The following is a 20,779-nucleotide window of genomic DNA, read 5'->3' on the forward strand; positions in this document are numbered from 1 at the left end:
AGGCCTTGCAGACAATCCCTTTGGAAGGCTTCAGCAAACCAGAATCCCCAGCCAGGAGGGCCCCATCCATCAGAGTTTCTGGGAATTATCAGAGCAGTTGGTACCAGAAGCAGAAATTACCTGGAAAGGAGAAGAATTGCTTCCCATACTATGAAAAAACTATGGCCTATTTCATTAGTTATTATTAGTGGGTTGCTCTGAGTCTTTTTAGACTCTATGGCCAGGTTCCAGTAGCACTCTCTCCTGACGTTTCACCTCCATCTGTGGCAAGCATCCTCAGAGGCAGAGGCGGCCCTAGGTAATTTTCAATGGTAAGCAAACAGTATTTTGCCCCCCCCCCCCCAAACCAATCTTTGATATATATTTTCTGTTTGTCGTGGGAGTTCTGTGTGCCATATTTGATTCAATTCCATCATTGGTGGAGTTCAGAATGCTCTTTGATTGTAGGTGAACTATACATCCCAGTAACTACACTTGCTGCACTTGCTCCCTTGCCTGGCCCGCTTTGGGTCTGGAGGCGTGCCTGAAGACCCCGGCGTGTGCACCAAAAGTCACCTCTTCTCCTGATTTTCTCCTCAGACATTGGGACCGAGAGAGAGAGAGGGAGACAGAGACAGAGGTGGAGATGCCCACCTTTCCTGAAGGTAGGCGCAAAAACAAAGGAGGCATCTCCTCCAAGGCCATGAGCATCATGAACTCCTTCGTCAACGACATCTTTGAACGCATCTCCGGTGAGGCCTCCCGCCTGGCGCACTACAACAAGCACGAGATCCAGACCGCCGTCCGCCTCCTGCTTCCCGGGGAGCTGGCCAAGCACGCCGTCTCCGAGGGCACCAAGGCCGTCACCAAGCCTCTCTCTTGGTCCCAATGGCTCTCTCTCTTGGTCCCAATGGCTGAAGAGAAAGTCAGGAGAAGAGGCGACTTTTGGTGCGCACGCTGGGGTCTTCAGACACGCCTCTGGACCCGAAGCGGGCCAGGTGCGGCGGCTCTGCCCCTTGGCCCACCCGCGGATTGGGGAGAGGAGAGGAGGAACGCCGGGGGATCGGGAAAGGGAGCTGGTCATGGGGAAGGAATCGAACGTGGAGAACGATTGAGCGCCGGCTCTGCTCGCGCACCCGGTGACCGGGTGGAGCAGGAACGAGAGGGACCAGGCGAGGCGAGAAAGCTGAGGCTCCCCCCGGACTGCTAGGGCTGTTGTGAGCTGAGGGGGCGCTCCTCAAGTGGCAGTCGAAGGGCATTTACAGAGGCGCCTCTGCGCCCCTGGCAAAAAAAAGTGTTCTGCGACTGCCTACTTCGTGTAATGGACGGGCCGCCCCTGCTCAGAGGTCTGTTGGAGGTATTTATTTATCCCAGGGGTCCTCAAACTAAGGCCCGGGGGACGGATACGGCCCTCTAAGGTCATTTAGCCAGCCCTCGTTCAGAGTCAACCTAAGTCTGAAATGATTTGCAAGCACACAACAACAACAACAACAACAACAACAACAACAACAACATTCGTATCTCATCAGCCAAAAGCAGGCCCACACTTCCCACTGAAATACTAATAAGTTTATATTTGTTAAAATTGTTCTTCATTTTAATTATTATATTGTTGTTAGGGTTTTTTGCACTACAAATAAGATATGTGCAGTGTGCATAGGAATTCATGGTTTTTTTCAAATTATAATCCGGCCCTCCAACAGTTTGAGGGACTGTGGCCTGGCCCTCTGTTTAAAAAGTTTGAGGACCCCTGATTTATCGTGTCAGGAGCAAACTAAAAAGTTGTATTGCATTTTTAAACAAACAAACAAACGAAACACAAAGGTTGCAAGCTTGGTAGTTGATTAAATGTCCTTTGACCAGTAGCTGGCCACATGGAGTGCCTCTGGTGTTACAATAAGAAGGTCCTCCATTGTGCATGTAGCACGGCTCAGGTTGCATTGCAGCAGGTGGTCAGTGGTTTGCTTTTCTCGCATGTCATGGATCTCACTTTGTAGCCCCATTTCTTAAGATTGGCTCTGCATCTCGTGGTGCCAGAGCGCAGTCTGTTCAGCACCTTCCAAGTTGCCCAGTTTTCTGTGTGCCCAGGGGGGAGTCTCTCATTTGGTATCAGCCATTGATTGAGGTTCTGGGTTTGAGCCTGCCACTTTTGGACTCTCGCTTGCTGAGGTGTTCCAGTGAGTGTCTCTGTAGATCTTAGAAAGCTATTTCTTATTTAAGTCGTTGACATGCTGGCTGATACCCAAACGGGATGAGCTGGAGATGTCACTGCCTTGGTCCTTTCACTATTGGCTACTAATTCCTGGCTGATATCAGGTGGTGCAATACCGGCTAAACAGTGTAATTTCTCCAGTGGTGTAGGGCACAGACACCCCGTGATAATGTGGCATGTCTCATTAAGAGCCACATCTACTGTTTTAGTGTGGTGAGATGTGTTCCACACTGGGCATGCATGCTCAGCAGCAGAGTAGCATAGCGCAAGGGCAGATGTCTTCACTGTGTCTGATTGTGATCCCCAGGTTGTACCAGTCAGCTTTCGAGGTAAAACAAGTGGAATGTATGTATTTATGCATCTGTGGAATATCCAGGGTGGGAGGAAGAACCCTTGTCTGAAGGTTGCAATTAGCAAGCTTGATTAGCATTTAGTCAAGGTAAAGGTTTCCCTCGGACATGAAGTCCAGTCGTATCCGACTCTGGGGGATGGTCTCATCTCCATTTCTACACCGAAAAGGCGGTCTTATCCATAGACACCTCCAAGGTCATGTGGCCAGCATGACTGCGTGGAGCGCCGTTACCTTCCTGCTGGAGTGGTACCTATTGATCTACTCACATTTGAATGTTTTTGAACTTCTAGGTCAGCAGAAGCTGGGGCTAACAGTGGGAGCTCACCCCGCTCCCCGGATTCAAACTGCTGACCTTTTAGTCAGCAAGTTCAGCAGCTCCGTGGTTTAACCCACTGTGCCATCGGGGTTCCATTATATTTATAGAAATATATTCTATATGCCCATAATAGATCTGGAAATGATGTTGATAAAACACATTGCAGATTAGATCTTGAAAGCAAGAAGGGTCTGTCTGTTTTCCCCATCCTAAAATCCTTGAGTTGTTCTTACCCATCTGTGTCATGTTTTGGTGCTATTTGCTAAAACTTCCCCCTTCCCTTCACTGCTCTGTTGGCAGGGTTCCTTTCTCAATGAGCCCATTGTCCACAGCTCATGCTGCACCTGCAAGTCAGGAGCTTCTCAAGAGGGAAGGCGGAGGAAGTGATGACAACACATCTCCAGCTTCGCTCTCTGCCTCTCTCCGTTTTTAAAATAAAATACCAACAACTTCATCTTCCAGGCATGGATGCTTGCCAAGACCTGTTTTTGCAATACCCACTGGGTTCCTTTCTCAGCAAAATTACAAAAAGTCTCAGTAAAAGATAAAGGTTTTCCCCTGACATTAAGTCCAGTCGTATCTGACTCTGCAGGTTGGTGCTCATCTCCATTTCTAAGAGCCGGCATTGTCCGTAGACAGCTCCAAGGTCATGTGGCCATCATGACTGCATGGAGTGCCGTTACCTTTCCACCTGAGCGGATCTATTAATCTACTCACATTTGCATATTTTTGAACTGCTAGGTTGGCAAAAGCTGGGGCTGACAGTGGAAGCTCACGCCGCTCCCCAGATTCAAACCTGTGATCTTTTGGTCAACAAGCTCAGCCACTCAGCCGTTTAACCCACTGTGCCACCGGGGGCTCCCACAAAAAGTCTTATGGCACTGTAAAGGGCAACATATTTTCTTTAGCATAAACTTTTATGGAGTCAACCGGTGGTGCAGCAGGTTAAACCGCTGAGCTGCTGAACTTGCTGACTGAAAGGTCACAGGTTTGAATCTGGGGAGCAGGGTGAGCTCCCGCTGTTAGTCCCACCTTCTGCCAACCTAGCAGTTCAAAAACATGCAAATGTGAGTAGATCAATAGGTACCACTCTGGCGGGAAGGTAATGGCAGTCATGTCGGCCACACAACCTTGGAGGTGTCTATGGACAATGCCACTCTTTGGCTTAGAAATGGAGTTGAGCGCAACCCCCAGAGTCGAACACGACTGGACTTAATATCAGGGGAAAACCTTTACTGACCAAACTTTCATAAGCCACAGGCTGCAATCCACACAGGCTTAGGCCAAATATAACATAGCCCCTTGATGGATTGTCACCTTGTCGTGGTAAAGGGGCTTGCGTGTTCCAATGAACTTGTGGGCATAACCATCAGAGTCATTCACAGGGCAAGTTGCAGACCGAACACAATCCCAAGACCTCAACGGCAGAACAAGCAGAAGATAATATGGTGCATGTTATAATGGCTGTGAAGGTGGAAGAAGGATGCAACAGATTGATATGCCACCATCGTCATGTTAACCACACCACTGGTTGGGACCCTCATTCTGTGAAGACTGTGTTGATCAGCTATGCAACATTCACCACACATTAAGAAACCTCACGTACAGGCGTCTTCCAAGAATTTGTAAGACCATCATACTCAGACAATGAGGGATAATCTAAATAAGTAAATATAACATGTTAGTTTTTAAGGTGCTACTATAAACCCTATTTCATTTTAAATAATGCAGTAACTTTCCCCATATTCTAGCAAGGAGGAATGGGAGAAACCAGGAAGAATAAGAAGGTAAACAACTGAGCTGGGTTTACATCAGCTAAGAACATTCATCTTAATTTCCTGGAGTATGAAATCATTCTGAAATTCAACCTGGTTAGCTATTGTCATGTGTTGTCAAGTCAACTTTAAATAATAATAATAATAATAATAATAATAATAATAATAAGAAGAAGAAGAAGAAGAACCAGCAACCTTCATCAAGACTTATTATTAAAAGTCCTGCTCAGATTTTACTAACGGAGTTGTTGCTGCCTTGATGAAAGGCCCATCTACACTGTCCACTTAATGCAAGGCTGGTCCAGAGTAGCAGCATTTCTATCTCGTCTTGACAGTGGGAGTCTTGATGAGCTACCTTTAACTCTATCACTTTTTTGTCACTGTAGTGACAACCACCGAGCTCTTCGCCATTGCAGGATGCCTTTGCCAATGTTAACAACTCTGCCTACGTGACTTGGAGAGGGGCGGGGTAAAGAGTAGCATGAGTGACTTTGATGACATTAACAGGATGGTGGCACTGACCCATGTGAATAAGGAACCAATTCCAAATAAGAACCGGTCCTGCTATTTACAGCACCACAAAGCACGCAGCTGCCCTGATTTTTCCTAAAGTGGGTCAAAAACCATGTTCATTCGTTTTACCCCATGCCGAGAGTAGGAAAAAACCTGCTCGGACACCCAGGAGGAACCTCTCAGTCACTTTGGAGTTTTGGCCGAAGTGGTCTAGCCATCTATAAAATACTTTTACTACTGTGTTGCATTTCACAGTGAGTCTTATTTTCTCATGATGCTCTTAAACATTGGATAGATAAACAAGACTTGGACACATATGGCCAAGCAATATCAGTGCAGTCAAGATGACAAAGCTATAAATGAGGAAAGACAGAGACATTTGGAGAGGCTGCAACAGTTTGCTTTTGTCTAGACCAGTGGTTCCCAGGCTGTGGTCCCTAAAAACCAAAATATGGTCTGCGGACTCATCATTACTACACCGTTGCAACAAGAGTGACCGATCTCGTGAAACCCTCTTATAGTGCCTGCCAAGGCAACAGGAATGTTGGTAGGGGAGAAGCTGACTACCCATGAAAGCACGACAAGACTCCTGACTACTGCTTCTCCTCTTCCTCCTTCCCTCCCCCTGAGCGGAACAATTCTATGTGATGCCTGGAAGCAGGGCACCTTGGTGTCTTCATTTTTAGGTCTGTTCCTGGGGTTATGTGGTGTGCTGATTCAAAAAATTGCATTGGATAGACCACATCTGCTCTAGATAATTAAATATGGTTTTCTGTGGGCAAACAGATGACAACTACTGGATGGCATATGTTCTGTATCAGAAACTAAAGCCGATGTGGTCTATCCAATGCAATTTTCTGAATCAGCACCCCAAATAACCAAACCGAATCTAAAGTTGACCAAAAACCGATTCATATCCCTTTTGGTACTAATGTTGGAGAGTGGTCCCTGGTCAAAGTGATCCCTGGTCAAAAAAAGCCACTGGTATGGACCTAGTGGGAATGGCACACTTTTGCCCCTTCCTATCTTCTCCCTCCTACTGAATGCAAGCTACTTTTGCACTTTGAGCTTAGTATGTAGCAACAGAAGTAAACTGGACAAAGTGGGAAAGTGTGAGGAGGGGGGAAGAAACAGGGATATTAAAAAGAACAGCGGAAAAGTATGAATCACAACTCTCCAAGCCAAATTGGGGCAGTTGAAGGATATAAGCTGAAGTACAATTCGTTCTGATTTATGTTTCCCTTGTGTCTGTGATTTCCTGGGGAAAGTAATTTAATAATAATAAAAAAAAAGAACTTTCATCCGGAGCTGAACACAGAACAAGCGGTGAAGATGCTGCCAAAACAAACAGGTCATTTAGTTTTGAGTAGGGACACACAGCAGGAGTGGGGGAAAGAGAGGGGAGTCAGCAGATCACCTGTCCGTCAGGAGAGGCTTATATATAAGAGAGGGAGAGATGCTTTGGCTGCACATACTGGGTTACTGATTACCTCTGTGGCACCTTTCTGAGCAGAACTGGGGACAAGGGAGGCAAAGACCATCCAGGAGGTGGGCAAAGAAGCAGCGGTTCCCACCAACTTCCCTATTCCATCGTCACTAATGTGTAAAAGCACAAATATACCTGAGCTTGTGGTCAAAATGAAAATTTTCTTCCAGAGGTAGGAGACTTCCTCTCACCCTATGCTCAAAAACTCAGCTTTTGTAAAGGCTTGTAGTTTGTCTAAGTGAGCAAAGTACACAGCTACCCAGCCAACTATGAAGGAGCAGGGAACATAGGGCACCAGAAAGAGTTACTTTCAAAATGCAATTCTTTTTTACTTGCACATTTATGTCCTTTCCATCTATGCAGGTCTTCAGGACTGTAAATTCTAATTAGAACAAACATGCAGCCATTACCAATAATTGTCAACTAACTAGGGAAAAAACATTTATAGATAAGGTTCAAATTCAAAACAATCCATTTTAAAGGTGCTTCGCCTATGCCTATTTAAAATAACAATGTTGTTAAGATTTAAGAAAGACTAGCAAAGGTATAACAATAAACAATTCATTCTATGAGTCACGACAGATGTATGGAGCCACCTTGGATGTAAAATAAGTGTGTATTAATGAACATACCCTCCAACATTTCACAAATGAATACTGGGCCACTAGGGTTGACTGTTCAACGTAGATTTTAACCCTGTCTGGAAGTGGCCTAGCATTGCCTTCACCAGTTGTATCTTTCACCCTTCAGCAAAGGATATGTCCAAACCGCTTTGGATACTGGGGACATACTCTCCAACTGTCCCAATATGGCAAGAACAATCCCGGTCACTTTTTGACATGGTATGTGTGTTCCTCACTCATAATGTTTGCCATCTTGACCAAATAGTAGAATGTGGTCAAGATGGCAAATTTATGACGGAGGATTAATTGGGACTGTTCCTGCCATATCAGTACAGTTGGAGAGCATCCTTTGCTTAAGGGTGAAAGGTACAACTGGTGAGTGTATCCTTTGCTGAAGGGTGGACATATCCTTTGCTGAAGGGTGAAAGATACGACTGGTGAAAACAATGTTAGGCCACATCCAGACAACGGTCAAACCCGTGGGTTTTTGTCGCCACAAGCTGCCCAAAACCCAGCCACCCAGAAATCCCCCTCCAAAAAAAATAACCTCAAAAGAAAGAAAAACCTGCCAGGCCACCATAAAGGTCCTCCTTCAGTTCTCCTAACATGATGCACCAGGAGATTGGGGGAGGGAGTGATTTTCCTCTTCACCCATATACCCCATCTCCAGGTGCATCATTTCTATGCACGGGAAGACTAAAGGAATGCTTTGATGGTAGCCTGGTAAATTTTTCTTTCTTTTAAGGGGTTATTTTGGGAGAAGGGATGGGTACCTTCTTGAGTTTTCAGGTTAATTTGATGCAGTTCCCGGACCCAATCTACACTGGTTCTACACCTGGTAAGACCCAGAACTTACTTAAGATCTGGTTCTTACCAGGTGTCTAATTAATTCAGAACAAAGCATAGAAGCTTTGCCTTGTTCCAAATTAATTCACTTTTACCCGAGGCATCAGCTAAAAGTGTGACAGTTCCCGCATTTTGGGGCCTGTCTGGAAGGGCCCTCAGATGAAAGAGATCTTTGTTCTGATTCTACGTGTCCTTTTAATGTTCTTACATTTTTATTCTTATTTAGCCCTATGGCAACAGAGTAGAACTTTGTTATAAACTACAACTCTCCCCCCTCCTATAGACATATGTTCCACTTGAAAGTGTCTTTATTCCACAGCAATTAATTACCTGCAGTATTTGCTTCTGTGATTTTCATGCATCTGACACAATGGCCTACAGTCCACAAAATGTGTTGTCGGAGGCTTTCATGGTCAGAATCACTGGGTTATTGTGAGTTTTCCGGGCTGTATGGCCATGTTCCAGAGGCATTCCATCCTGACGTTTTGCCCACATCTATGGCAGGCATTCTCAGAGGTTGTGAGGTCTGTTGGAAACTAGGCAAGTGAGATTTATATATCTGTGGAATGTCCAGGGTGGGAGAAAGAACTCTTGTCTGCTTGAGACAAGTATGTATGTTGCAATTAGCCAACTTGATTAGCATTTAATGGCCTTGTAGCATCAAAGCCTGGTTGATTGCTACCTGGGGGATCCTTTGTTGGGAGGTGTTAGCTGGCCCTGATTGATTATTGTCTGGAATTCCCCTGTTTTTTTAGTGTTGCTTTTTATTTACTGTCCTGATTTTAAATATTTTTTAAAATACTGGTAGCTAGATTTTGCTCATTTTCATGGTTTCCTCCTTTCTGTTGAAATTGTCTACATGCTTGTGGATTTCAATGGCTTCTCTGCGTAGTCTGACATGGGAAAAACAGGGGCCAGCTAACACCTTCCAACAAAGGACCATCCAGGTAGCAATCAGCCAGGCTTTGAAGCTACAAGGCCATTAAATGATAGTCAAGATGGCCAATGATGACATTCATGCTTGCCTCAAGCAGACAAGAGTTCTTTCTCCCACCCTCGACATTCCACAGATATATAAACCCCACTTGCTTAGTTTGTAACAGACCTCACAACCTCTGGGGATGCCTGCTATAGATGTGGGTGAAATGTCAGGAGAGAATGCTTCTGGAACATGGCCATACAGCTCAGAAAACTCACAGCAACCCAATCCACAAAATGCTATGCTGCAATAGATTTAGGGGTTTATTAAGATGCCACTGGACCCTAGAGCTTCATAGGACAGACTGTCCTGAGCTGTCAACTGTCTATCCTTGCCTTGACCTTTCTCCAAGAAGTAGGAAGTAACTCTAGCTTTGCTTAGGAAGTAGTGCTCTTCGGAAGCTGTCAAGAATTTCAGATGCCTTAGACTGAATGGCTTTCATTAGATGCTGTCCTTCAGGGATCATATTTCTGTTTGGTTTTTTTTAAAAAAAAAATCTCCCTAACAAAGCCTAATTGTTACTTTATTCCCTTGGCAGTTAATGAAAGAAAGTACTTTCCCTCTCTCTGTCATCATCTGTTTGAAACACACACAAACATGCATAAGGCTTTTAAGGCTGCAGTGGAAGTTTGCGCTCAATTAAATTTCTTGGGACCAATATTCACAAATTAAATCCAGGAAACTCTGAAGACTTTGGTTTCTCAGATCTTTTGCTCTTGGACCAATTACTGGACAAAGGAATTTCAAATACATTCCAAAAAGGATGTGCTAAACAAGAATTTGTTGAAAGTTTTAAGTACAGCCATCCAGGCCCATAGCCAGGATTTCGGGGGTTTTTTTTGGGGGGGGGCTGAATTTTTTTCAGGGGAGGTTTCGGGGGGGCTGAGTTTCGGGGTGGGGGCTGAGTCTGAGTGAAAGAGGGTCTAGCCTAGCAAACCTTTTGTATCGTTACCCCAATATCCCCATGCATATGGGATATATTGAGTATGGTGATCAGATCATGATATGAATAAACATAACAGTTTAAGTAATGCACCAGTAAGGCCTTTTCACGAACCACCATGAGAATTTCGGGGGGAGGGGGCTGAAGCCCCCCGACCCCCCCCCCCCCCCCAGCTGGGATTAAGGACATAAAATCCCATGAAAGTGAAAAAACCACAAATAAGGAATTGCTATTTTTATTTTATTTCATTTTATTTTATTTAGGAGCCCCCGGTGGTGCAGTGGGTTAAACCGCTGAGCTTCCGAACTTGCTGATCGAAAGGTCGCAGGTTCAAATCCGGGGAATGGTGTGAGCTCCCTCTGTTATTCCCAGCTTCTGCCAACCTAGCAGTTCAAAACCATGCAAATGTGAGTAGATCAATAGGTACCACTCCGGCGGGAAAGTAACAGCGCTTCATGCAGTCATGCCGGTCACATGACCTTGGAGGTGTCTACCGACAACGCTGGCTCTTTGGCTTAGAAATTGAGATGAGCACCACCACCCCAGAGTCGGATACGACTGGACCTATTGTCAGGGAAAAACCTTTTACCTATTTTTTTTTAATTACACAAGAGAACACCTCTTTGAAAATCTAGGTCTTCCAGCATAACTTTATGGTCAATTTCTCCTGGAAAATTAACAGAATTGCATTGCAGGACCAAGATATTCTTAGAGTGGTATTCACTCTAGGAAACCCCATATCTTTCAGAATGGCTAGATTAAATTGACCATAGAGATGTTATCAAAAATTAGACACCCATACATTCGTTAAAAATCAGACAATTTGATTTTCTGGATGTGTTTTCTCATGTTATCTCTCATAGTTGAGGTCTACCTATGATGTCTCTCATCTTTTTAAGTAGAAGAATTTGTACATTAAAATCTGACTAAATATTTTTCCTCCATTGTATGTGAAAGGATGCCATAAGGAAGAGAGAGAGCTGCCCTGGAAACTAGGACTTGGAGCAATGGGTTCACATAACAGGAAAGGAGATTCCATCTCAACAACAGGAAGAACTTCTTGACCATAAGAGCTACTCAGCAGTGGAACTCTCTGCATCAGAGTGTGGTGGAAGCTCCTTCCATGGAAGCTTTTAAACAGAGGCAGGTTGGACATCTGTCAGGGATACTTTGATTGTGCTTTTCCTGCATGGAAGGGGGTTGGACTGAAGGGGAACAGCATGTTCAACATGCTACTTTATCACACTAGAGAATAAATCCACTTTAAATCCGGTTTCTGCCTCCTGCAGAATTCTGGGGTTTGTAGTTTAGTGAGGCTGTTAAAGGCTCCTCCCTAAACTACAAACCCCAGAATTCTGCAGGAGGCAGCAACTGGATTTTAAGTGGATTCATTCTCTACTGTGATGGAGTCACAATGACTTTGTCACACTAGAGAATAAATCCACTTAAAATGGTCTCTTCCATCTCTATTATTGGTCTCTTCCAACTCTATTATTGTATGAGTCTATGATTTTGACAATAGCTGATGTCTCCTCGTGCCCTGTATTGTTATTCAGGCTATGCTATAAATGCTATAACTGCAATATAGTATTGTGAACTGAAAGCAACGGTGGGACTTGGTAGATGTTATGGCCACAGTTATTGTTTGTTGTCTGTTTGCCTTCCTGCTCAGTTTCAGGGCCCATTCCAGTGAAGGAGCAGCCTAATAAAGAAAAGATGCCATTTCAGTTCTACCTCCAATATCAGCTAAGGCATGTGTATCTTTTTTTGTTTGTCTGTCTTTAAAAAAAAACCAACTGCATGGATTTTATTTGCTCCCCTTTCCTAGCTTCACCTTAGATGAGGCTTTCCCCATGTTGAGTTTATTTGGTCACAATGGGAGTGGGGGGGATGACTGTGGCATAATGAGGGATAGGCAAATGGTGAGCTTTCTGAGCTTGACCTGTTTCTGCAAATACAAAAGCATTCTGCGGGTGGTAAGCCAGCATTCACTTCATGGGTTTGGAGGGAGGAGCACTGGTCCAGGGAGCTTCCTTGGATTTGGGTGGAAATGAGTACTAGAGCTGTGTGTCTTCTGCATACAGATGACACAGAACTCAAAAATTCTGGATGACCTCACCTAGCGTTTTCATGTAGATTGGTTACCTCAAGATTAGACTTCTGTAATGCACTCTACGTAGGGTTGTACTTGAAGACGGTTCGGAAACTACAGCTGATGCAAAGGTCGGCGACCAGATTGTTAACTGGAGCAAGTTACAGAGAGCAGTCAGCCCTCCTGTTTAAACAGCTCCATTGGCTGCCGATAAGTTTCTGGTCCCAATACAAGGTGCAGATTATCACCTATAAAGCTCTAAATGGTTCAGGACCTGCCTATCTGCGCGACCGCCTCCTCCCTTACGAGCCCATGCAGTCCTTAAAATCTTCCAGGGATGCTCTTCTCTCGCTCCCACCCCTGTCTCGGGCACGACTGGTGGGGACAAGAGAGAGGGCATTCTCGGTGGTGGCCCCCCATCTCTGAAACTCCCTCCCCAGGGAGATTAGGCTGGCACCCTCCCTAGCCACATTCCGTAAGGAATTAAAGACGTGGATGTTTCATCGTGCTTTCGATTGACGACTCCTATGACAAATGACCTGTATCATGACTTGAATTGTCATTCAATCTGATGTCCTATACTATATTAACTGATCCTGTTAATTTAATCTGTTTTATTTTAATTTTATTTTCTCTCTGCCAGTCTGTCCTTTGTTGTTGTTGTTCTGTAATTCCAACAATCAAATTCTCCCAATCTGATAAACAGATGCAACCTGGGCAAGAAGAGCAAGAAAGACTTTCATCACCAGTCATCACACCTGCAACAAACTTCATCCAATCTCTTCTTCCTACTGGCATGATCTGACACTCAATAGAAAATGGTTGGTACCATCCTCCAAAGAGTGTGAAAGCTTTCAGTCATGGGACAAATATAACCTAGGTCTCTAGAGAGCCTGTCCAACCATGAGGCAAAATGAGGCAGTTGTCTCAAGTGTCAAATCCCAAATACTGTGACTCAAAGACTCCTGTTCTCTTGGGTTGTCTGTTTACATTTATTTGATAGCAGTCTTCTCATGGATGCACATTTTAAAATAGCTGATATTATGACATTTGGTACATTACTCAGTTTGTTCATTTCATTTATTTGATTTTTGCAGTCTGTTATTATGTATTTCCTGATGCTCATCTGCTTTCTGCAAAGACACCCCATATATGCATGTACTGCTTGTGATTTGGAGTTAATCTATACTACAGAATTAATGCAGTTTGACACTACTTTACTTTCCGTGGCTCAGTGCCATGGAATCCTGGGAATTGTACTTTTACAAGGTCTTTAGCCATCTCTGCCAAAGAGTGTTGATGTCTCACCAAACTAGAAATCCCAGGATTCCAAAGCATTGAGTCATGGCACCTAAAGTAGTGTCAAAATACATTCATTCTTCAGTCTTTAGTTCTGCTTTGCCCTTATATGTATCAGAATTTTGAATTGATCACTTTGATTCATATAACGATTAGCTTTCCATTTATAAGATGGGACCATATAATTATAGAGTCAGAAGGGATCCCAAAAGTGCCAATCTGGTGCCAGAATCCATCATTGAAGTACCCTGCATTGATCCCTGTATAGTAATTTCTATTTGTTTCTGTTTGCTACTACAAGTTGAGCATGGGCAATCCATGGTTCTAAATGGTTCTAAAGTACTTACAAAACTGCTGGTGCTTTGCTTCTAAAGTGTTGCTAAAGTTCTGGTGGTGAAAATTTCAGAACTCTAACAAAACTTTCAAAATGTAATTGTTATTGGCTATTTTTAAGACAGAACCAATTAGGAACTGCCATTTATAATGAAATGTTGAAAGTTTTGTTAGAGTTCTGAAATGTTCATGACCAGAACTTTAGCAACACTTTAGAAGCAAAACACAAGCACCCCTAGTTTTGCAAGTACTTTAGAACCATTTATAACAGTGGTTCTCAACCTGGGGTCCCCAGATGTTTTTGGCCTACAACTCCCAGAAATCTGAGCCAGTTTATCAGCTGTTAGGATTTCTGGGAGTTGAAGGCCAAAAACATCGGGGAACCCCAGGTTGAGAACCACTGTTTTAGAACCATGGATTTCCCATGCCTAGTAGCTTTTGTTAGCTAGCTTAGCTGTGCTAACAGATGTAAATTTCTAAAACAACCACTAGGTGGCAAGCTACATACATTTTTCACAACCCCAAATTTAGTAAGGGGACCGCAAATTGGGTCCCAACCCAAGAGGAAGTGGAATCTGAAATGGGGGAGATGGATAGAGAGTAAAGGGAAATGGAAAATGCAAAGAACTGAACCGTAGTCAATCAATCAATCAATCAATCAATCAAACAAAGGAAGCTATTTTCTATGCAAGCATTAAAGGCACAGGAGTCCACTTTGGCTTGCATTTTGGCAACTATAGCCCTGGGTTAGTATGATGCCTCTTGAAAAGCTATAAACAAGGGACCCAGGGAAAGGGGGAAGAAGGGAAGACCAACCCTCCTAGAATATAGATGAATGGCATTTTTTCTTCCAATTAGTACCAGCTATACAGAGATCATCGTGGATTTGGCAGTGACAGCAGTGACACATCCAGCTCTATCCAGGGCGGCAGCGCTGAGAGCCAAAACAACATCCTCCGCTCAGCTAGCAGTTCACCACACATGTTGGATGCATTGCTGGCTGAATTGACGCTCCCAGAGAAAACTCCAGCCCACAAGTCACCTCGGACTCGGCCCGGCCGCAGCAGCGCAGTCGTCCCAGTGGATCTCAACATGAGCGATGGGGAGACAAGTGTCTCAGACAGTGGCTCAGAATCCCCAGTATGTGTGGAAATGCCACCACAGCCCTTCATTCATGAGCACACCAGCAGCAGCTTCAGTGCTCAGGTTGGTATAGTAAGTAAAAGCATGGGAATTTTGAGTTTTGGGAAGTATCTCCCAGAAGACCAAGGTAGCATGCTGACTGAGCTTTTCTGGGAGATATAATGCTCCAAACATGCACAAGCCTTACTGATTGCTCATTCAGGTTCATCCACACTATTCGGTATGCCAAGGCCTCCTGGAACCAAACAGAGTATTAATGCTCAAGTGTTTCTCAATGCTATAACTCCTTAATAACGTTTCTCATGTCGTGGTTTTCCCCAACCATAAAATTATTTTTGTTGCTACTTCATAATTATAATTTTGTTACCTTTTTGTTACTTTTATGAATCGTAATGTAAATATCTGATATGCAGGATGTATTTTCATTCACTGGACCAAATTTGGCACAAATACCAGATGCGCCCAAATTTGAATACTGGTGAGGTTGGGGGAGGGGGATTGATTTTGTCATTCGAGAGTTGTAGTTGCTGGGATGTATAGTTCACCTACAATCAAAGAGCATTCTGAACTCCGCCAACAATGGAATTGAACCAAATTTGGCACACAGAACTCCCATGACCAACAGAAAATACTGGAAGGGTTTGGTGGGCATTAACCTTGAGTTTTAGAGTTGTAGTTCACCTACATCCAGAGAGCACTGTGGACTCAATGATAGATCTGGGCCAAACTTGACACGAATACTCAGTATACCCAAATGTGAACACCGGTGGAGTTTGGAGAAACTAGACCTTGACATTTGGGAGTTGTAGTTGCTGGGATTTATAGTTCACCTACAATCAAAGAGCATTCTCAACCCCACCAGTGATAGAATTGGGCCAAACTTCCCACACAGAACCCCCACCCTTGAAGGGACTTGCTGGCATGAGTCTGCCTCCAGCCCTGCACGCTCTCCTCATTCAGACATGTGCTAAGCATGCCTGCTCTCCCCTCCCCACTTGGAGTCTCAGAAACAACCCTCTCCTTAGCTGAGAGGCTGGCCAATCTCAGCAGAAGGAGGGCTTTTAGTGAGAGGATTTGCTGTCTGTTTCCAAAAAAGAAGAGAAGGACAGGTTGAGAGATTGTCAGCCTTCTCTGGCCTAAGACCATCAGAAATATATGTTTTCTGATGCTCTTTGGTGACTCCTTTGAAACCCCCTTGCAACTCGCGCAGGGGTCCAAACCCCCATGTTGAGAAACGGTGGTCTACAACCCGTATGCAGAAATCTTACTTTCAGCATTAAAGATACTGAAACCTTTAATGCTGAAGGCAGCATGCGGGGGGGGGGGGGATCTGGATGGCATTGTCCCAAAAAGTGATATTTTTGCCTCTGCCTACTGCACATTCATATCATTGCCTCAACGATAGGCATTTCTTTGACTCAATTGCTCCTTCATATAGTCAATGAATGAGGGGACACTATAGTATCTGAGCAGGAACAGAACTTTGACAATGCGTTTGAGTTGGGAACATACATTACTTGTACTCTTGCCTGTCCAACAAGAATATGTGTGCCAGCCAAAGTCCTCAACTGTGGCATAGCAATGAATTTTGAACTGCAGGTGTTCATGAAAGTCCCCATAACCACCTCTCAAAGGGCAGTTAGAAATTTCAAGCAGATGTGCTGATGCAAATACTATTTCTGGCATTTCCATATGCAGCAGGAAGACATCTTTTGTAAATGTAATGGATTTTAAGTCAAACTACTGCAAAATGTGGGGTATTACATTGTTTCCATGATATTAGAAGCCTACTGAGATGTCTACATGTAATTTCAATGGAAGAGGGGAGCCTGATGAGGAAAGGATATGATATTACCATTTGTGGCACAATGGCTTAAACCAGTGGTTCTCAACCTGTAAGTCTCCAGGTGTTTTGGCCTACAACTCCCAGAAATACCAGCCAGTTTACCAGCTGTTAGGATTTCTGGGAGTTGAAGGCCAAAACATCTTGGGACCCACAGGTTGAGAAGCACTGGCTTCACACTGCTGACTGAATGGTTGGTGGTTCGAATCTGGGGAGCAGGATGAGCTCCCGTTTGTTAGCTCAAGCTTCTCATGCAGGGATACGAGAGAAGCCTCCCACAGGATGGTAAAACATCAGAGCGTCTTTGCAGATGGCCAATTCTGTCATACCAGAAATGACTTGCAGTTTCTCAAGTCGCTCCTGACATGAAAAAAACCCATTAGTTCCAATAAAAAAGCCCCATCCTTTTTGTCCTTACAAACCCGACTTCACTAGAGCATTGATGTTCTGTAATATCATAATGTGATAGAAGTTCCTTGTTAGTATTTCACCCTCTTAGGTCATAGAAAGCTATTGGTTTGGACTACAAAGTTGAGGATTGTCAAAGATGTAGTCCAAAGCAGTTCCTTTTCCCAGGCTCTGCATCATATCTGTCTATTCATTCATTCCTGCTGTGCTCTCAGGTCCTTGTTGTGAGAATAATCATTTTACATTATTTTCCAGAGAGAAACAGTTTTGTTAATGAAGTAAGTCAGTATATTTCCTCTGTGGCCTTTTGGCATGATGCTAACCATCTTTTCCTTGCAGATCTCTTGGACAGGACCACAAAACCGCGAGCTTATTTCCTTCTATGAGCTTGAACTGCAGGAGGCCCGACTGGATGGCCAAGGCAAGAATATCCACTGGTTTTGCTCACGGACTGAAGAGCACCTGGAGAACCTGATTCCTGACACTAAGTACGTGATCCGGGTGAGGGCTCTCAATGTGGCAGGTGCTGGGAAGTGGAGTGCACCTTATACGGTAAGCACCAACCTGGGAATGCATGATGTGCCTTCCAGTTACCCATGAATTTCATATGGTTTTATTAGGCAAGGAATATTGAGATAGAGGTTGTATTTTGCCAGTTTCTTCTGAAATATACGCTACAGTGTCTAGTATTCATTGCTGGTCTCCACTGAAGTGCTGGCAGAGCTGACCTCACTTAGCCGTCAAGATCAAAGAGGACCTGATGCTTTTAGTGTATTTAGGATTATTGTAGGGCTTAGGGATACTTTATTTACTATTTGTTTTCAATATTTCACATTTCCTTCAGCAACATCATGTGTTCTTTATTCTCTTTATCATCACAAGGATAATATGAGGTAAGTCTGTTGGTCCTGGGATTTCTACCTCCTTCATTTACACTTGCAGCCCGCAAGATGGACACCTCAGGACTTCCGTCGGACATTTTAGCGGTTTTTAAAGATGCAAATCATTATATAAGTTCTGTTCCTGGGTTGTATAAGCTTCAGAGCCATCTGTGCAGACAGGGTGTTATTCTGGGTTATACATGTCTGTTCCTGATTGCTCTTACTGTGAAAAGATGTACAACGTTGACTAGGGGCCACAACTTTGTCCTGGCCAGAAAAAACATGCCCTCCACATATTTCATGAAGTTTCTGGCACACAAACAAAGTTTTTGCCTTCTACTCAACTGTCACCTTCTTTTTAGGAACAAACCCAGATAAAAAAAACTCATATGATTTCCGAGTGCAGGGACATACAAACATTCAAAGATGCGGATTTCTGGTTCAGAACCTGGATATTCCCACATCTGAAAATCTCATGGTTTTTGTTGTTTGTAGTGATTGCTTCCATGTTTACAGGGAATGGCTTTTGGCCACCCTCCAGTTTGCCGCGGGAGCTCCTAGGGTAAAGGTAATGTCTGGACAGGACCTCAGTGAAGACTTTAATTGGGATCTCTCCTAGGTTCTAATCTGGTACGCCAAACACACTCTCTCACACAGCAGAGATTAGATTTCCAAGAATATACTTGTTACAGATGGATCATTTAGAGTTTATTTCTAGAATACTGATCGTAAAAGAAAGTCTCAACTATAGCAGAGGTAAAGGTTTTCCCCTGACATTAAGTCCAGTCGTGTCCGACTCTGGGGGTTGGTGCTCGTCTCCATTTCTAAACTGAAGAGCCGGCATTGTTCATATACACCTCCAACATCATGTGGCCAACATGACTGCATGGAGCACCGTTACCTTTCTGCTGGAGAGGTACCTATTGATCTACTCACAATTTGCATGTTTTTGAACTGCTAGGTTGGCAGAAGCTGGGTCTAACAGCGAGAGCTCACGCCACTTCTCAGATTCGAACCTGTGACCTTTCGGTCAACAAGTTCAGCAGCACAGCCATTTAACTCACTGTGCCACTGGGGGCTCATTGTGCAACTATAGATCAATGCAAAAGCTATAACTGAGCATAAATTAAATTTATCACAAGCTGAAAAGGTTTTCCATGTTCTCCAAATGTCATACCTGTCCTTCCAAATGTGTATGTCTTGGGTCTTTTTTTTAATGTACACATTATCATTTTATATGCAAGATAATCTAAAGGTGATTGATGCAAATAACTCTACTGGCTATTTTTGTGCCAAATTTGATAATTTCATTCCCTTTTATAAACTGCATTAGTGCTTATAAACCATCAGACTCTAATAACACTAGTAAATTCAAAATGTGCAAACTCCATGATTTGCTGTTTAATTGGAATTGCAAATATTTCCTTATGAAGTTTTTCCTTCGAGTATAAGAGTAGAAGCAAAATATGCATTCATCCTTCTGCCTCTTTAGGCATCCATTTCTCTGGCTCCCAAAACAGCATGCAAGATCCTCATAATAACCCTGTGAAGTATATTGAGTCAGATGAGGTCATCCACCACCTCGTCATATGTTTGGTGGTCAGCGGCGGCAGCGCTCTGCTCCGCCACAGGGTGTGGGGAATCTGGTGCCCCGCACCACCCAGATTCAAGGGAGGACGATCATATAGGGGAAAGTTCTCCCATGTTGCCCTGCAGACAGCATATGCCGGCTCCACCCTCCTTTGGCCATGAAGCCAGCAGAACATCATGTGATGGGAGCTGGACAGCTCCATAGGTAACCTGGGCTAAAATCAGCACATACCACTAATTTTAGCCCAGTATGATGAGAACTTCATTGGGATTTGAATCCAAGGCTCGCTAGATAGCTCTACTCCAGAACTCTAACCATAACTTCTTTGGGAGAATCAGGTTGGCCAAAATTATCAGTGACAGCACTTCAAGAGGCAAGCTCACCCATGGTTTACATCTACCCCTTCTATATTTGCAATGTAAAGCACCCGTTTAAGTTTTCTGCAACTTATCAAGTCTCCAGGTTGCTACTTTGCATTTTCTCCCTAATAACAAGAGCTGGCTTTTCCTTCTTGCAGTTCAGCACAATGCCTCCAGTGCCAGGCATGCCTCTGGATCCATGTCCTGTCACTGTCACCGTGCGACGAAGCAGGAAGTCCCAGAAGAAAACTATATTTGTTTCAGCACCTTAAGAGGACCTGTAACATGGCAATAAAAGTCAGCAACTTCCATTGGCTCCTGTATTTATGAGCTGTGACTGCTCTTGAGTATCACAATGGATGTCTTGCACAGATCACATCCAGTATAGCTGAACAGCAGAGCTTGTAATGCCAGTTTGGAGGATTCTGGGAGATTTAGTCTTAAAAAGACTGGCATTCCGGTTGGTAATAATTAGAATGTCACAAGGCCAATTTAGGACACTATTACACTTTTATAGTTATTGCTCCATCACCATGACTGACCAAAACCTACCCCTTAACCAGGGGTCAGGAACCTTCGGCCCTCCAGGTGTGGTGGACTTCAACTCCCACAATTCCTTGGGCCAAGGTAAGCCTTTGGGGCGAATGCTGAGCCTCAAGGAATTGTGGGAGTTGAAGTCCACCACACCTGGAGGGCCGAAGGTTCCCCATGCCTGCCTTAAGCTATTCAGCCCACATCCTCAGATGAGAAGAGTCTCCAAATCACCATAAAACAAGATGGTAAGCAATGGTGGTGTCAGCCCTTTT

At 44.1% G+C, this 20,779-nt stretch overlaps 1 protein-coding gene across 1 annotated transcript; it reads left to right on the forward strand.

Annotated features, from left to right (window-relative positions):
• The first annotated feature begins 24 nt into the window (after positions 1-24).
• Positions 25-20,282, forward strand: LOC132780228 (fibronectin type III domain-containing protein 8). The gene is made up of 5 exons (XM_060783817.2): positions 25-311; positions 12,823-12,937; positions 14,607-14,954; positions 17,482-17,694; positions 20,132-20,282. The coding sequence occupies exons 2-5, from the start codon at positions 12,935-12,937 to the stop codon at positions 20,243-20,245; spliced, it is 678 nt and encodes a 225-aa protein (XP_060639800.2). The 5' UTR covers positions 25-311; positions 12,823-12,934; the 3' UTR covers positions 20,246-20,282.
• Positions 20,283-20,779: the final 497 nt, after the last annotated feature.

This window comes from Anolis sagrei, chromosome X (assembly GCF_037176765.1).
Source record: "Anolis sagrei isolate rAnoSag1 chromosome X, rAnoSag1.mat, whole genome shotgun sequence".
In the NCBI taxonomy this organism is placed as follows: Eukaryota; Metazoa; Chordata; class Lepidosauria; order Squamata; family Dactyloidae; genus Anolis; species Anolis sagrei.